This window comes from Oxyura jamaicensis, assembly GCF_011077185.1.
Source record: "Oxyura jamaicensis isolate SHBP4307 breed ruddy duck chromosome 9 unlocalized genomic scaffold, BPBGC_Ojam_1.0 oxy9_random_OJ68960, whole genome shotgun sequence".
NCBI classification, from domain to species: domain Eukaryota; kingdom Metazoa; phylum Chordata; class Aves; order Anseriformes; family Anatidae; genus Oxyura; species Oxyura jamaicensis.
The window spans coordinates 1-14,339 of record NW_023304162.1 but is presented as its reverse complement, the minus strand read 5'-3'; the positions used below and the strand labels follow the sequence as shown (position 1 = coordinate 14,339).

Sequence of the window (14,339 nt, the reverse complement as noted above, 5' to 3'; positions counted from 1 at the left end):
GGCGCTGCGGGAACCGGGCCGGGGCCCGGCCGGGGCCCGCCGCGCGGCGCTGAGGGGGCTGAGGGAGCCGGGCCCCGGCCTGCCCCCGGCCCGGCGCGGCCCCTCCCTCCCCGGGGCTCACCGCCATCTTGGAGGGGGCTCTGCCGAGCTTGCGCAGGAGGGCGCGGGGGGAACGGGCCGAGGTCGCCGCCGCCATCTTAGAGAGGGGCAGCGCCGCGGCCGCTCCCGCCCTCCCCGCCCGGAAGGGCCCGCCTCCGGCGTGTGCGCGCGCGCGGGGCCCAGCGGGCAGGCGGCGGAAGTGCGCAGCGCCCGCCCGCCCGCCTCGCTCCCGCCTCTTCCGCCCGGCTCGGGATTGGGCGGCGCGGGGAGGCGGGGAAGGAGCGGCGCGTGACAGTGAGCACGCGCCTCGCAGCGCCCCCCGGGGGGGGGAGGGGGACAGGGAGCGGGAGGGGGGGCCCGCGCGGCCCTCGCCCGAGGCCGATTGGTCACGAGGCGGGAGCCGCCTGTCGGGGGCCAATGGGGAGGGGGGTGTGCGGGGCGGGAAGGAGGGCGGGAGCTGATTGGGCGCTGCGCGGGTGGCGGCTGCGGGCAGCCAATGGGGGCGGGCGGCGTGGCCGTGGCGGGCGCCATTACTGCGGGCGAGGGACTGAGGGAGCCCTTCCACTGCACAGCGCCCCCGTGGCTGCGCTTCCATCCTCAGAGCACCGAGGGCGATGGGCGCCGGGACGGAGCCGCCGGGCCCCGCAGCAGGTCCCGCACCCAGCAGCGTGTATCTGGACTACAATGCCACCACCCCGCTGGCCCCAGAGGTGGCCCAGGTGCTGGGGGAGGCCGCCTGCCAGGCCTGGGGTAACCCCAGCAGTGCCCACCCCGCGGGTAAGGCAGGGGGCAGGGGCTGGGTGTGGGGGCTGCGGGGGCGGTGATGGAGCAGGTGGGTCTGGCCCTACAGGCAGGAAGGCCAAGGAGCTCATTGCTAGTGCCCGGGAGAGCCTGGCGAGGATGGTGGGAGGCCGGCCGGAGGACATCATCTTCACCTCAGGGGGCACGGAGGTGAGGGCGCTTCTGTGTGAGGAGGGTGGGGAGGAAGGGTGCTGTGCACCCTCTGGGCACTAATTGTTCTGTGTTCCTCTCCCCAGGCTAACAACATGGTGATCCACACTGCCCTCAGGCACTTCCGAGAAAGCAAAGGGCAGGACCAGGCCACGCCACATGTCGTGACGTCAAGTGTGGAGCACGACTCCATCCGTCTGCCGCTGGAGCAGCTGGTGAAGGAGAGCCTGGCAGGTGAGCTGGGTGCTGGTAGAGGAATAGCGATAGGCAGGTCATGGACGTTTGGCCCCAGGCTCAGGTTTGTAGTATGAAAAGCAGGGGATTTTCCCTACTGGAGGTTCTGCTGTGCTTAAAGGTAAAAGGTGGACAGGGACATGTTTACTCTGTGATGTTCCTCTTTTTCCCCCTCAAATGGCACTGACTACTGACATGGTGCCCAAGTTCCCACAGACCAGGTTTTACCACGTTGGCATCTGATGCTGGTACTCTCTGCTTGCGTGCCAGCTGCCCACATAGCTCTCCTGCCCTTTCAGCAGAGCTTGGGCAGCCCTGGACACTGCGGGGCTGCCCAACAAACCTGAGGGCTCGTTTCTTGGCTTGCAGAAGCCACCTTTGTGCCTGTGTCCCCACGAAGCGGGCAGGCCGAGGTAGATGATGTCCTCGCTGCAGTCCGGCCCACCACCTGCCTGGTTTCCATCATGCTGGCCAATAACGAGACAGGGGTGATCATGGTGAGTCTGTGGGCAGCAGGTGGGACGGGATGCGGCCAGGAAGGTGTCCAGGAGACATCGTCACCAAAAGTTCCTTGATAAGGGGGACCGGACAGTCCCTGTGATGCAGACCTTTCTCCTTCATGCCAGCCTGTTTCAAAGCTGAGCCAGTGCGTCCATGCCCTCAACCAGAAGAGGGTGGCAGAGGGGCTGCCCAGGATCCTGGTGCACACGGATGCGGCACAGATGATTGGCAAGGGGCGTGTGGACGTGCAGGAGCTGGGGGTGGACTACCTCACCGTCGTGGGGCACAAGGTACAGCCCTGCTCGTGTGGCCCCATCACCTTTGCAGACATCCCTGCTGGGGGGACCTTGGGTGACTCCCCCAGCATGGTCAGAGCTGGGCAGCTGCAAAGGGCTTTTGGGAGATCACTGTGGGGCTGCGAGTCCCCCAGATGAGAGCTGGGGAAGCTGAGTGACAGCTCCTGCCACTCAGGGGCTTTGTTTGGAGGAGCTGCAGGAGGTGGCTGAGGCCTGGGGACAGCTCTGGATGGCAGCTGGGGTCAGGCAGGGTGCCCACCACAGAGCACCTGGGGCACTGCAGCCGCATGGTCGATGCGGCTCTTTTCCTCCCTGCAGTTCTACGGCCCGCGGATCGGTGCACTGTACGTGCGCGGCCCTGGCACCACCACCCCACTGCACCCCATGCTCTTTGGAGGGGGACAGGAGAGGAGTTTCCGGCCAGGGTAAGGTGCCTGGTTGGTGGCCAAACGGCCAGGGGACCCATGCGGGGAGCGTCTGTGCCCTAAGGCTGGAGAACAGGCTTCTAGTCCAGAGAAATGCAAGTCCGTATCCCCTCTTCCCTTCCAGCACCGAGAACACCCCAATGATCGCTGGCCTCGGCAAGGTGAGTGGGTGATGGTGGCGGGGGAAAGGTTTCTCAGGGCTACTGCCTGGCACAGCCAGCATGGACACATCCTGCTGCACTCCTCAGCCTCTAGAAGTGACAAGCTCTGGGTGTGGGAGGGCAGGCGAGCTCCAGGGAAAGGAGATGGGACTTCCTGGTGCCAGTCCAAGGAGTTGCTTCCAAGTATTCGCTGCAGGTTTTGCCCTGCAGTCTCCCTGGCAGCAGGGCAGGCACAGCTGGCACTGCGCTGCAAGCTGTCGAGATGGGACCTGGCGGGTGCAGCTCCTGGGCTGCATTCATGGTGGGAGGCCAGATGTGGAAGGAGATGTCTGCGGATCACTGAGGGAACCTCTCTGAGTCTTCTCTCCTCAGGCTGCAGAGCTTGTGAGCAGAAACTGGGAGGCCTACGAGGCCCATATGCGGGATGTTCGGGACTACCTGGAGGCCAGGCTGGAGGTGAGCAGATCTGGTTCCTGCCCATCTCTGCCCTCCCTGGGACTCAGCCTGCAGGGTGCAGGGCCTTGAGGGCACGCTGGGACAGAGCTGCTCATTTCCCAGAGCTGTCTGCAGCTCTCTGATTCCTCCAGGCATCCTTTGGGAAGCAGAGGCTCCACTTCAACAGCCAATTCACGGGCTCTAAGCGACTCTGCAACACCTGCAACTTCTCCATCCTGGGCCCAGGCCTTCAAGGTAGCTCTGCTCCCACATCCCTGGCATGCACTTCCCTGGCTGTACTGCAGGGTGCTGCAGGCCTGAGGCACGTGGGAGCTCGGCCGTGGCTTGGGCACTAAGATGAGGCGGGGAGCAGCCCTTGGAGGGTGCCTGGGCATGGAAAGACCTGTGTGTGTGTGTGCTGCAGGACGCAGGGTGCTGGCTCACTGCAAGACCCTCCTCGCCAGCGTTGGGGCTGCCTGCCACTCTGAGAAAGGGGATCGGTAAGCAGCTGGCTGGGCCAGGGCCTCTCCTCCCAGGAGAGAAGTGGGGTGGCAGGGGAGGGGCGGTGGGTGGCTGTGGGCAGCACTGTCTGGAGCAAAGCAAGTGCAGAGTTTTCCAGGGAGGCTGAAGAGCAGTGCAGGAGGTCATTGCAGAAAACACGGCTGGAACACGTGGCTGGTGTGGGAGGGACTTTGTACCCCCAGGCTCTGGCAATCCAGCTGAGCTTGGAAGTACTCTTCAGCGCGTGGCACTGCTGGCAGGGTCTGCCTGTGACTGTGTGCCTGGCTCATCCAGCCAAGCCTATGTAGGGTCTCCAGAGGGCTCCTTTGGGTGTGCGTGGGACAGTAGGTGCTTTTGGGCTGGTCTAGAGTGGTGACACATAGAGCTTGCAGTCCTTGGAAGCACTGGGGAAGAGCCAGATCTGCCCAAGGGCAGCGAGCTGGGTGTGAGTAGGTGCCTTTGGAAAGTAAGCAGGGTGCTTCCCTGGTTTGTCTTGAGTGCATCGGTCCAGACATGCTCCTTCCTACGGCTCTGTGAATCTCTCCGGCGATGTGTACGCTTCTTTGGCATCTCAGTTGAACTCACTCCCCCCATGCCTGTGTTTCAGGCCCTCTTCAATTCTGCTCAGCTGTGGGATCCCCTATGACGTGGCGCAGAATGCCCTGCGGCTGAGCGTGGGGCGGGACACCACCCGTGCGGACGTGGACGTGGTTGTGCAGGACCTCGTGCAGGCTGTGGCACAGCTGGGCAAGGACCAAGCCTCGTAGCCCACAGGACTTGCTGCCCAGCTGTCCCCCAGGTTCTCGGGCTGGGATTTTGCTCTGCTTCGCCCCTGGGTGCTGGCTGCGTGCAGGATGGAGCAGGAGCTGTACGGGGTGGGATGGTGATAAGCTGACAGCAAGCCACTGCCCACAGGATGTGCCCTTCCTGTCCTGTGGCTGCAGACTGAGTCAGTTTGGACTGCAGTTTTGGCAGGAATAACTTTCTGCCCAACGCCTCAGCCAAAATGAGGCAGCCTGCAGTTTGGAATTGACGTGAGGGAAGCGGTGGCTGGAGGAGGAAGCAAGATTTCTATTTCGGCAGTGACGCGCTCTTAGTTCTGCTTAGCTCTCTGTCAGCTTGCACTCGCAGGGATTGCGGCAGGGCTGGTTTGTCTCCACAGTGCGTGCTGCTTGAGCAGAGAAGCTTGCTCAGATGCTGGGGGCTGTGCTGGGGAGGGGTCTTAGCTGCTTTGGGGCTGGGGCAGCTCACCAAGGGCCTGCTAGGGACTCCCCGCTCTGTGGCGTGCTCAGGGCACCTTGCTGTCCGGCTCTCCTGGCTTGCCAGCACATTCACACGTGTTCAAGAGTTTCTCCAAGCTCAGCTCCCTCCAGAGCGTAACAGGCATGGAAGCCACAGGGGTTGGAGCCTTCTGCCCTGCTTGCTTTCCCCAAAGGAAGCCTGCCCGCTCGCTGCCTTACTGCTCGGAGGAAGAAAGACCATCTGTCCCAGGGCCGCATGGGGAGCAGGAGGCTTGGCTGGGAATTGCGCTGCTGCTACCGGAGCCCTGAGCTCCGAAAGGATGTTGTGGCTGGGAAGGGGGTGGGCATGGCTTTCCCAGCACAGCGTTGCATTACCTGCTCCCCTTTCCTCCCCTCCTTCCTGCAGCAGGCAGAGCTCCTGGTGCCAGCTCTACGTGCTCCAAAAGGAAACAGCAATTGTGGCTGCCCTAAATGTGTGCCAGCACCTGAGGAAATGTGTCACCCTTGTGTGCCAAGGCACTTGCTGTGATCACTGCCATAGGAGGACACGTGTGTTGCACACAGGAGGAGCACGGCAGCTGGGCTGATCCATCTCGGGCAATCTGCTCTCCCTTGGTATTCATAGGAATAAAAGCAGTTGCCACTGCTGTGGCTCTTTCCCAAGTAAAATGTACTTTCTGTGGTGTTTTGGGGATGCAGGGCTGGCTGGGGTCATTAGAGGGATGTTTTCTCCCCTCAGCAAATGCTCATGCCCCAGACCAGAGGCACAGCCTGCTGAGCGGGGAGGTGCTGCTCCAGTCACCAGGCAGGGCCGCAGTCCTGCAAGGCCTGGGGTGGGCACGGGGGGGCCCTGCTCACTCCCTGCTGCTTGAGCTGCGAAGCCCAGGGCAGCAGTGGTGACACATTGGGCCCTTTGTGGGCAGCCCCAGCACGTTTCCAGAGGGCTGAGGTGTCTTCGGACTGGCTGGGACCTGTGGTAGGCACAAAGCTGCCAACTTCTCCACTGCCATTTTCCTTCTGGGCCTGTCCCATGGTGACCTCTTGCAGCCCTGAACTTGATGCCCAAGTTTCCCGTTTTGGATGGCAACCACAGGGATGTCCGTTGCTAAAACACTTCTCAGGGCTGTACTTCAGCTCCAAGCTGCACTTGAGCTCCCTGTGAAGGTGCCAGTCCAAGGTTCAGCACTGTGCCCCTGCCACAAAGCCTTGGGCTGGGGACACTGAGAGGGGTTTTTACTCATGTCCCTGCTGCCACACTGCTCAGGGGCATGTGAACTTGTCACAGCATGCCTGCCACCTGCTTCAGGTGCTTCCCAGCTTCCCAGATATCCTGGCTACATGGAACAGCATGAGTGAGTGATGACATCTCCTGGTCTTGGTGGCCTTGTACCCCTTCCTGCCTGCCTGGGGGTTTTGGGAGCCTGAAGCCCGGGGCCACTGAGTGCAATGGCTTGGGTTTGCATCTGAAAACACACAGGGAGATGTCATCTTTGTTACTCTGTTTGCAAGCAGTCGGAAACAATGGACTTGCGATGTTCTCTGTTATCATTAACTGTTATATCTGTTAACATTTATCAACAAGGAGTCTTGTTGATATCTTATCTCCCTGTTCAGAGACCCATGTTTAATCTATTCCAACCATTGCTGTGGTTTTCCAGCTCAAAATGCCCTAAGAGAGCAATTCCTGGCAAGCAGCACTGAAAGCCCTGGCCTCCTCCTGTGCCTGGTGGGCATGGGGTGCAGAACAAACCTGTTGAGTTCTCAGATCCTCCTGCTGTGTTGTTTCACAGGAGGATGAGAAGCTGAGAGCAAACGCGCTGCTGCCCAACCTCCCACTGTTAGTGAAGCTTACAACAGAGCAGGAAAGGTACGCAGCGGGGATTAATGCAACTGCTGCGTCGCAGTTAATTGCAGAAAGCACAACCGTGGACACATTCTTAGACACTGGTCTTGCTGTTTACTAGCCATACGCTAGCACAATCAGGAATCAGATTTGGAACCGTAAATCAGATTGACAAGTCTAATGGGTTTTGTAACTGAATTGTTAAGACCCAAGCCCGCTGACTTCAAAAAAAAACATTGAAAGAGGGCTTTGGTGTTTCCTTGGGTTGGGAAATGAATTTAGGGCCAACTGTCCTGGGAATGGCTTAGCAGTCATTAGATGCTCGTCAGGCTGTTCCTGGTTAACACTGCTGCTCACACCTGTGTCAAATGCAAATCTTGTTTTTCCCCTTGTGTAATAGTTGAAACATCTTTTGGGAGAAGTACTTCCAAAAAAAGAGCATTGCTGCTCCAGGGGCAGCTTTTTCATTATCAGAGATCTTCTAGTTCTTGGAGAGCTCTTTCACAGCTGGGGCACAGGTGGAGATCCAGTTCTGGGGGCTGTTTTTTCCCCCATGCAAGGGGGTGGGGGAAAGAAAACCCTAGAGGTTTGGGCTTCCTGCATCAATTCACAGAGATATTTAACCACAGAGCAGAAAATGCTTTACTGATGTATTATTTTGTTTATACACACACAGGAAACACAAGTAGCCATCACAGAAACATTACCATTTCTTCACTTAGAACATTACAGCCAAAGTGGAAGAAGAGTTACGGAGGACACAAACACTCTGCTTGACCATTTTAATGTTTTTACTGTTCATTTCCTACTATGCCAACGCACGGGACTGCGTTCCAGTGAATCTCTCTGTCTCCATCTTGCCTTATCCCAGGAAGGTGAGGAGGAAAATGCCTACGGCTTGGCCTGCACTTTGGCAGGCCATCTGTGCTTCCTCACGCACCCTATGTGCTGCAGACAAATACCCTTTTCTAATATGACATAAAAATGTCAGTGGTTGTATGCACTAGAACAAGTTTACCTGTCACGGAAATCTGAAAATACCAATGTTTCTACATCAGCTGTGAAGTTAAACAGCAGAGAGAGGACCTGACCAGTACACGAGAACACAACAGAGTTGGAATATATCACTTTCATGTGGTCACGCAACCAGAACTGGACAACAAAACTGTGCTTCATTTAATGGAAGAATCCACAATCTCCTGATAATCCTGTCTTCCTAAATTCTTCCAGGACAGTTTATAACACGCAAGAAAAAAAACACTAACCAAAATAACTGCTCCCCCAATAAGATCATAAGTACCTGGGAAGATGCGCAGCACGATGAGCTGCAGGACCATGGCGATGACTATCTCCAGGTGCTGTACAGTGCTGACCAAAGCAGGATGGAACTTGCTCAGGGCGTAGTAGACCCCCAGGAAGGCTGCTGTGGAGCAGAGGCAGATGGCAAGGAGATAGCTCCAGGTTTCTCCATCCAGCGGGACAATTGGTTCCTGAAGCACGAACATGGTGGATGCTCCCCACACTGTTCCTGTCCAGCTGAAGGTGAACAGTGCTGTCCACATGCTGATGTTGTCTTTGATTGACCTGTAGACTATCATGGAGAGAGCAGTGGTCAAGCCCGCCATAACGGTCATGGTGTAGCCAAAAGCTTCCTTCCAGGTGCTCAGCAAAGAGTTTTCTTCCTTGACGATGTTGGGGATCATGACCAGACAGACACCAAACATGCTGCCAATGACAGTAATTACGTCTACGTAAGCCATTCCTTCATCTACCAATAAAAAAGCCAAAATGGCACTGAACACTGTAGTGGTAGCCCTCCACATGATGGTCCCATTACTGGGGGGAACTATGGAGAAGGAAGTGTAAGCACAGGTAATAGAGATAACGTTGCAGACCCCGTAGAAGAAGAGCCGGAGTCTGTATCCTTTGGGGCCAAAGGGTGGCTCATGGTAATAACACACAACGGTAATGGACAGCACCTGTAGGATGGAGCGGATGAAAATCAGCTCTAGGGATGGCACTTTGGAACGATCCGAAATTAATCTCGTAATTAGAGCCACGCATCCGTGAGCCACGGCAGATCCAAAAAGGACTATCCACATTTTCCTCGACTGCAGTATATTTCCTTCGGGAAAGTTCTGGAAATGCCCCATCTCATTGGCTTTTGGTAGTTGTGCTGGCTGGAGCTGGGTGTCTATAGTACCAAAAAAGGTCCTTCCTCTCTTTCTCCCATCACTCAATAGTCTTTTTTTAGGATTATCCTCCATAAATACTCCAGTATCTTCATTACCATCCTCATATCCCTCTTCTCCTGGCTGGGGATAATGAGAAGTATATTTTACTGTTACCGTGTTGGGATGAATTTTCACTCGCTTTTTGACTGGGTACTTTGGGGAAGATGTATCCATTTCCTCAGAGAAACGTTCTGGTCTTGAGGAAAAAAAATGGGGAGGCACTGTTATCTTTTTATGTAATGGATAGTGAGAGACTCATTAGTATGCAAATGCTGCTAGTGTTTACAAGCTATTTTTATGAACCAAGTCCAAGTACTAGTAGATTGCTCTTGGTTTTGCTTTAATTTTCCAGTCTGTTACTGCTAAATACCTTTGATAGTCAGGCCATTTGGATCTCCTTAAAAGCCAACTACAGAACTTCACTTTAGTCACTAATTTCTGAAAATAACGTACATTCTCGTTATGTCAGGGTGCATAATGTTCTAGTATATTCATATTCTATGAGGAAGTTCTCTTGCTAACGCATGGTAAATACCCTGTAATTATGAATTATATGTATTGTTAATTGCTTGCTAATGTTACAAGATTACAGAAGAAGTTTGGCGGGAGGAGATGACGTCCTTGTTTGTAAACTGACAGAGAACACCACAGGGATACAGGGAAGATCCCTGAGCAAGTCAGCGTAGTACATGAACAAACAACAAATTTTTTAACAATACTTTGACAGTGTTACAAACTCTTTCTTCTTTTCACATCTTATTTCCAGTGATTGATTTTGCAACAGATTTGTTTTTCAAGTCTGAATCAATATTTAGTTATTTATTTCACATAGATAAAATTTAGAAGGGCTGATCCAGATGACTAACCAGGCCTCCCGCTGGCAGCCAAGGAACAGGTGGATTTACAAACACCCCAGCAGAAGGAACACCCTTCCATCTCCTGCTGAAGTTCCACTTCACACCACATACCAGCGTGAGCTCTCCCCTCGGTGCCTGTGTTTGTGCACACTGTGACACACACAGCAACGCACGCAGCGCCGCTTGTGTCACTGCAATGGGATCAGCCTCCCAAGACGAGCAAACAATCCCTTCACGGCACCCGGTCATCAGCACAAGCACTGCTTTGGCTTTGCTGTCGCAGACACATGCAGGGAGCCCACAGGGAGCCACCCTGCAGCCCGGACCCCTCCAGCTCTCCCCTGAGCATGCCATCGCTGTCCCCAGGCCCAGGATGACAGTATGGTGTTGGTTTAACACAGGCACAGGGATGCTACCAAGATTACTTTGTTGTGCACAGTGCCCTCCACCACCAGCCCTTCCAAATGAAGCGGCAGCAAGGAAAATGTAACCTGCCTTCTACAAACACCCCTGTGCCCCAGCAAATAAACATATTTACCTGCTCTTGAGAGATTTAATTCCAAGCCCGAAGGGGAAAACACCTTTCTGTCATCTACATCTTTGTCCAGGTGTCTAAACAGAAACAGCAGATGCTCTGATACCAAACACAACAGGTTACAATGATCTTAGCACAGCAAGTAACAAGGTAGGCACGAAATGTTCTGATTGTTGTTCAGAGTTGAAAATCTGAGACACACTACCAGACCTATGAGGCCGTTCTCCTTGGGAACTGGCAACCCCAGTGCATCATTGTGGAAAAGATAAAAAGAAAGAAAAGAGCAAGCAGTCAGCGTAACCTTGCTAAAGCCACTCCTCAACCATCTCTCAGAATTACTGACTGAACTAACCTAAAGAATGAATGGTGGTTTGTGAGTGTAAGGTTCCTGCAGTTTAATAGCAAGAAAATTTGATCATCCTGTGCTCATCATCCTGCCTCACTGCCTTTGCAGAGGTGAGGATGCCCTGGAGGACTCGTCCTCCTGACCCAGCCACCAGGAGCCCAGCCCAATGCTGCTGGTCACAGCGGTTTGGTCTCTCTGGTGCCTGCAGGGGATGGGTGTGGAGAGCCCTGCAGTCCCTGTCCACAGGGTACCTGCACCAAGACAAGGCAGGCCCTGAAGGTGCAGGACCACAGGGGAGCGAACAATCGGGCTGTGGACAGTCAGGCTGGACACACGATGGCACATCCTCAGGGAGACACAGGGGCAGAGCCACAGAGCAAAAGGCAACGTAAGAGCGGGTGCCAGAGCTCCTCACTGAAACGCTTCTGTCGGGGCCAGGTTCAGCCTTGGCATTTTCTCCATCCATAATCTGCCTCAGCCAAAGCACTGCCTGTGCCTAGCTGAGGAAAATAATTTACATAAGAATGGGACAGGCTTCCTCTCCCCTCAGGGACTGAGGGTTATTAACCCCTTGCTATATCCCAGCTCAGCTGTCGCCTACCTCTTAGAGTGAGTGAGTGAGGCTGGTAGAGACTGTGAGGAACTGGAGAGGGGCAGGCACCAATCCCAGCTCTGGAGCAGGTGGCAGGGCCAGGCTGGACTTGCACAAGTAAGCGAGGTATCCTGGGGCACCCTTACTGTTGCTTTGTCAGGCTACACTCCCAGCCTTGCGATACCTCACCGAAGCAGAGATCAGTACATGTTAAAGGGGTCTCAGGGCAAGAAACACCTCTGGCTACTCAGGAAGCCTTCTGTTAGCACTCCTCCTGTTCACATTTCTGCTGCCAACCCTTTTTAAGCACAGCTCAGCTGACAAAACAAACTGTATGACTAAATGCTGGAGGGCTCCAGAGTTTCCATTCATATACAGTGTATATAGGGCAAGAAACCTGAGAAGAAACAGCTGAAATGCCAAGGAGTAAGTAAAAAGGGTAAGAGCTGAGCAGTGGGCAGTCTGAATAACCCATCAAGTACAACAACAAAAAACTACCAGAAACGTAAGCCAGTCTTATCATCTACTACTTGCTTTTTATTTTTATTTATTTATTTATTTATTTATTTTTCTTAAGGCAAGCTGTTCAATTCAGATTCTTTTAACAGGCAAATGCAAAATGAACTGATTGAGGCCAGGAAGGCAGTGCCCCTCACAAGCACAGTTTTTCCTACCTACCATTTCCATCATGTTTAAAATTCACAATTCTGCCCTGCCCTCCTCCCCACATCTTAAAATTAAGGCCTTCTTGATCTCTACAATGTATGGATCAGGGACAAAGTGCGAGGAAAATAATACAAATGGTGCAAAACTGGCATTATTATCAGAGTGGCAGTGAATCCAGCCTGTATAACCTCAGTCATCTCATTAAGAAACAGATGAGTACATGCTGCAACTATTGGCTCATGGAAAAAAAATATATATATATATATATATATATATGTTATTACCCTGAGCATATCATGCTTTCTTTCTTTCCTCCTGAGGTTAGATTACATTTTCTTCCAACAGATAATAAAAAAGGGAATAGAAAAGAGACAACATGCATTTGCAAATTTAGTATTGGACCTGTGTAATGTATTCAGGGATCTCTCTGGAGGAAAACAATAGATCATGAGCACATAACTCAAAATGGCTGTCCTGTACAGACCCAGTATTTCCTTCGGCACCGCCAACACTAGCAGTTGGAAGGTCTGGGAACTGAAAGGGCAAACAGATGAGGCATGAGAAAGGCAGGAAATGAGAAGTAACAAAAAATAACAGGAGGGCTTAAATTGAAATTTAATTTTCTCTACAAAGCAGTGAATATATGACAAATGTCATGCCATCTCTTACACAGGAGATTTGTTAGTACTCTTTGGTGATCTTGCTTCTCTTAACCATCAAGAATTTCAGTTCGGTGCATAACCCAAATCCATGTTTGTCAATCCTCAACACAAATTTAAAACAAATGGAAGTTAGCACAGCCTGTGCAGAAAACTTGCTGCTTCTCCTTCTGCTGATTCCTTTTGTGGAGATCACAGGAAGGTGTTTTTTGTTGTTGTTGTTTGTTTGTTTGCTTTTTCCCTTTGTATCTGGAAACTTAAGATGGTTTATTTGCATATTCTCTGAAAAATATAATTTGATTTCGAATCCAACTTAATCGAAGGCCAACAATTAAGTACTATGTCAAATTCTCATGTCATATAACAAAACAAACACTCTTAATTCAAACGACAACTTGAGACACACATTTAAATTACCAGCTCTTGGAAATCACCGGTTGTCAGAATGTGAACTGGTTTCCCATGGGTGAACAACTAATCACAACGGATTCAATAAACATCACAGATCACTAACACAATACACTCCATGACTTCTCTAAATAAAAAAGGCAACCCACGGCAGCCCACACGTGCTGGTTAGGCAGGCAGAAGCTCACAGCTCTACGCCACTTCCCTATCGAGGGCTGGGAGGCACAGCTCGCCTTCTTGCCACGCCTGAAGGAATTAAGCCTTCGAGGTCTGTCTGGCGGTTATAACCAATAATTTTCAATAAACACAGCAAAACACTCTCGAGCTCTGCCAGATTTGGCCCAAATCAGCCAGCCAACTGAAAAGTTGTTATGGAAGATTTGCAGGCACGGCAATTGCCGTTCCCCCCAGAAGTCAGAAGCAAGCAGCCAGCTCTCCCCACGCCCTGAGATGCGGGCCTGGCAGGTTGTTCCTCTGCCGCTTCTGGGAAAAAAACCCTGAATCCTGACAGACTCGGACTGCGACCGTCAGCGGGCCGCGGGCGGTCTCTATCAGGGGCTGACAGCTCTCCCCGTTAGCGCCCAGCAGGGCGCCCCATCACCCCTGCAGCTCCCGTTACCTGACTGAACTCGCACCTCCTCCGCAAAGCTTCCCTCCTGCCCACCGCCCGCCGGCGTCCTCCCGAGCTGCTTCCTTCCCGTTCCTCACCGGGAGCAGCGGCACCTCCCGGCCCCGCGGCACCGAGCCGCCCCGAGCTTGCTGCTGCCGCTCCGCTGCCCGACGGCCCGGCCGGGTGCCCTCAGGTGCGGCGGGAGCGCGGGCAGCGGGAGGCTGAGGCGCTGTGAGGCGCGGCAGGCAGCCACCGGCGGCACGGCCGGGCCGGGGCCATGCCTGCGGCACCGCCGAGCGGCGTGACGGGGCACAGCACCCGCACCGCGGCGGCCGCGGCTCGGCTGCGCCAGGCGCTTTTAGTGAAACCGGTTATGTGCAACGGGGCTTTATTGGAAGCTGGCTGTGACAGGGGCAGTTGCGGGGAGGCTGTGGTGCCTGGGCACGGCGGCGAGCACCGCGCGCGGAGCGCACAGCGGCGTGCCGCGCCTCCGTGACACGGGGTGCGGACAGAGCCCTGACCGCCCAACCCGGGGGTCTGTCAGGGACCCCCCTCCCGCTCCGCCTCGGCCCGCCCGCCTCGGCCCGGCAGCGCGGGCGGCCGCAGGGCCCGGCCCGCCCTCAGGCCCCGCCCACCCCCGTCGCCATGACGACGCCTCGCCCCCCTCCCTCCCGCCGGCCCGCACGCGCGGCGCACGCGCGGCGTTTGCGCGCGAAAGACGTTTGCGGCGCCGCGTGCCCGCCCC

General features: G+C 54.7%; 2 protein-coding genes across 7 annotated transcripts; one reads left to right on the top strand and one right to left on the bottom strand.

The window, feature by feature from the left end:
• The first annotated feature begins 102 nt into the window (after positions 1-102).
• On the top strand, positions 103-5,513 carry SCLY (selenocysteine lyase). Of its 2 annotated transcripts, none has more exons than XM_035312053.1 (13): positions 103-393; positions 703-876; positions 950-1,050; positions 1,137-1,284; positions 1,654-1,781; positions 1,911-2,075; positions 2,400-2,506; positions 2,631-2,667; positions 3,040-3,123; positions 3,255-3,357; positions 3,527-3,602; positions 4,211-4,410; positions 5,250-5,513. In XM_035312053.1, exons 2-12 carry the CDS (start codon positions 714-716, stop codon positions 4,368-4,370), a joined length of 1,272 nt encoding a protein of 423 aa, XP_035167944.1. In that variant the 5' UTR covers positions 103-393; positions 703-713; the 3' UTR covers positions 4,371-4,410; positions 5,250-5,513. The 2 variants fall into 2 exon arrangements, with proteins under 2 accessions (XP_035167944.1, XP_035167943.1); XM_035312052.1 differs by having other exon boundaries at positions 104-393; positions 4,211-4,402; positions 5,251-5,513.
• A 1,798-nt stretch (positions 5,514-7,311) lies between these two features.
• On the bottom strand, positions 7,312-13,802 carry SLC35G2 (solute carrier family 35 member G2). 5 transcript variants are annotated; one of them, XM_035312056.1, is made up of 4 exons: positions 13,604-13,802; positions 12,202-12,858; positions 10,317-10,412; positions 7,312-9,117 (listed from the first exon to the last, which is right to left on the bottom strand). In XM_035312056.1, exon 4 carries the CDS (start codon positions 9,093-9,095, stop codon positions 7,860-7,862), a length of 1,236 nt encoding a protein of 411 aa, XP_035167947.1. In that variant the 5' UTR covers positions 9,096-9,117; positions 10,317-10,412; positions 12,202-12,858; positions 13,604-13,802; the 3' UTR covers positions 7,312-7,859. The 5 variants fall into 5 exon arrangements, with proteins under 5 accessions (XP_035167947.1, XP_035167949.1, XP_035167948.1 ...); XM_035312058.1 differs by lacking the exon at positions 12,202-12,858 and having other exon boundaries at positions 10,317-10,390; XM_035312057.1 differs by lacking the exon at positions 12,202-12,858 and having other exon boundaries at positions 10,317-10,390; positions 13,613-13,802.
• Between the last annotated feature and the right edge of the window lie 537 nt (positions 13,803-14,339).

Excerpts from the sequence above, each read along its gene's own strand:
- SLC35G2 (XM_035312056.1), bottom strand. The coding sequence starts at position 9,095 with ATGGATACATCTTCCCCAAAGTACCCAGTCAAAAAGCGAGTGAAAATT.
- SCLY (XM_035312053.1), top strand. The coding sequence starts at position 714 with ATGGGCGCCGGGACGGAGCCGCCGGGCCCCGCAGCAGGTCCCGCACCC. Across the intron at positions 2,076-2,399 it reads TCACCGTCGTGGGGCACAAG|TTCTACGGCCCGCGGATCGG; the intron begins GTACAGCCCTGC and ends TCCTCCCTGCAG. Across the intron at positions 3,124-3,254 it reads ACCTGGAGGCCAGGCTGGAG|GCATCCTTTGGGAAGCAGAG; the intron begins GTGAGCAGATCT and ends TGATTCCTCCAG.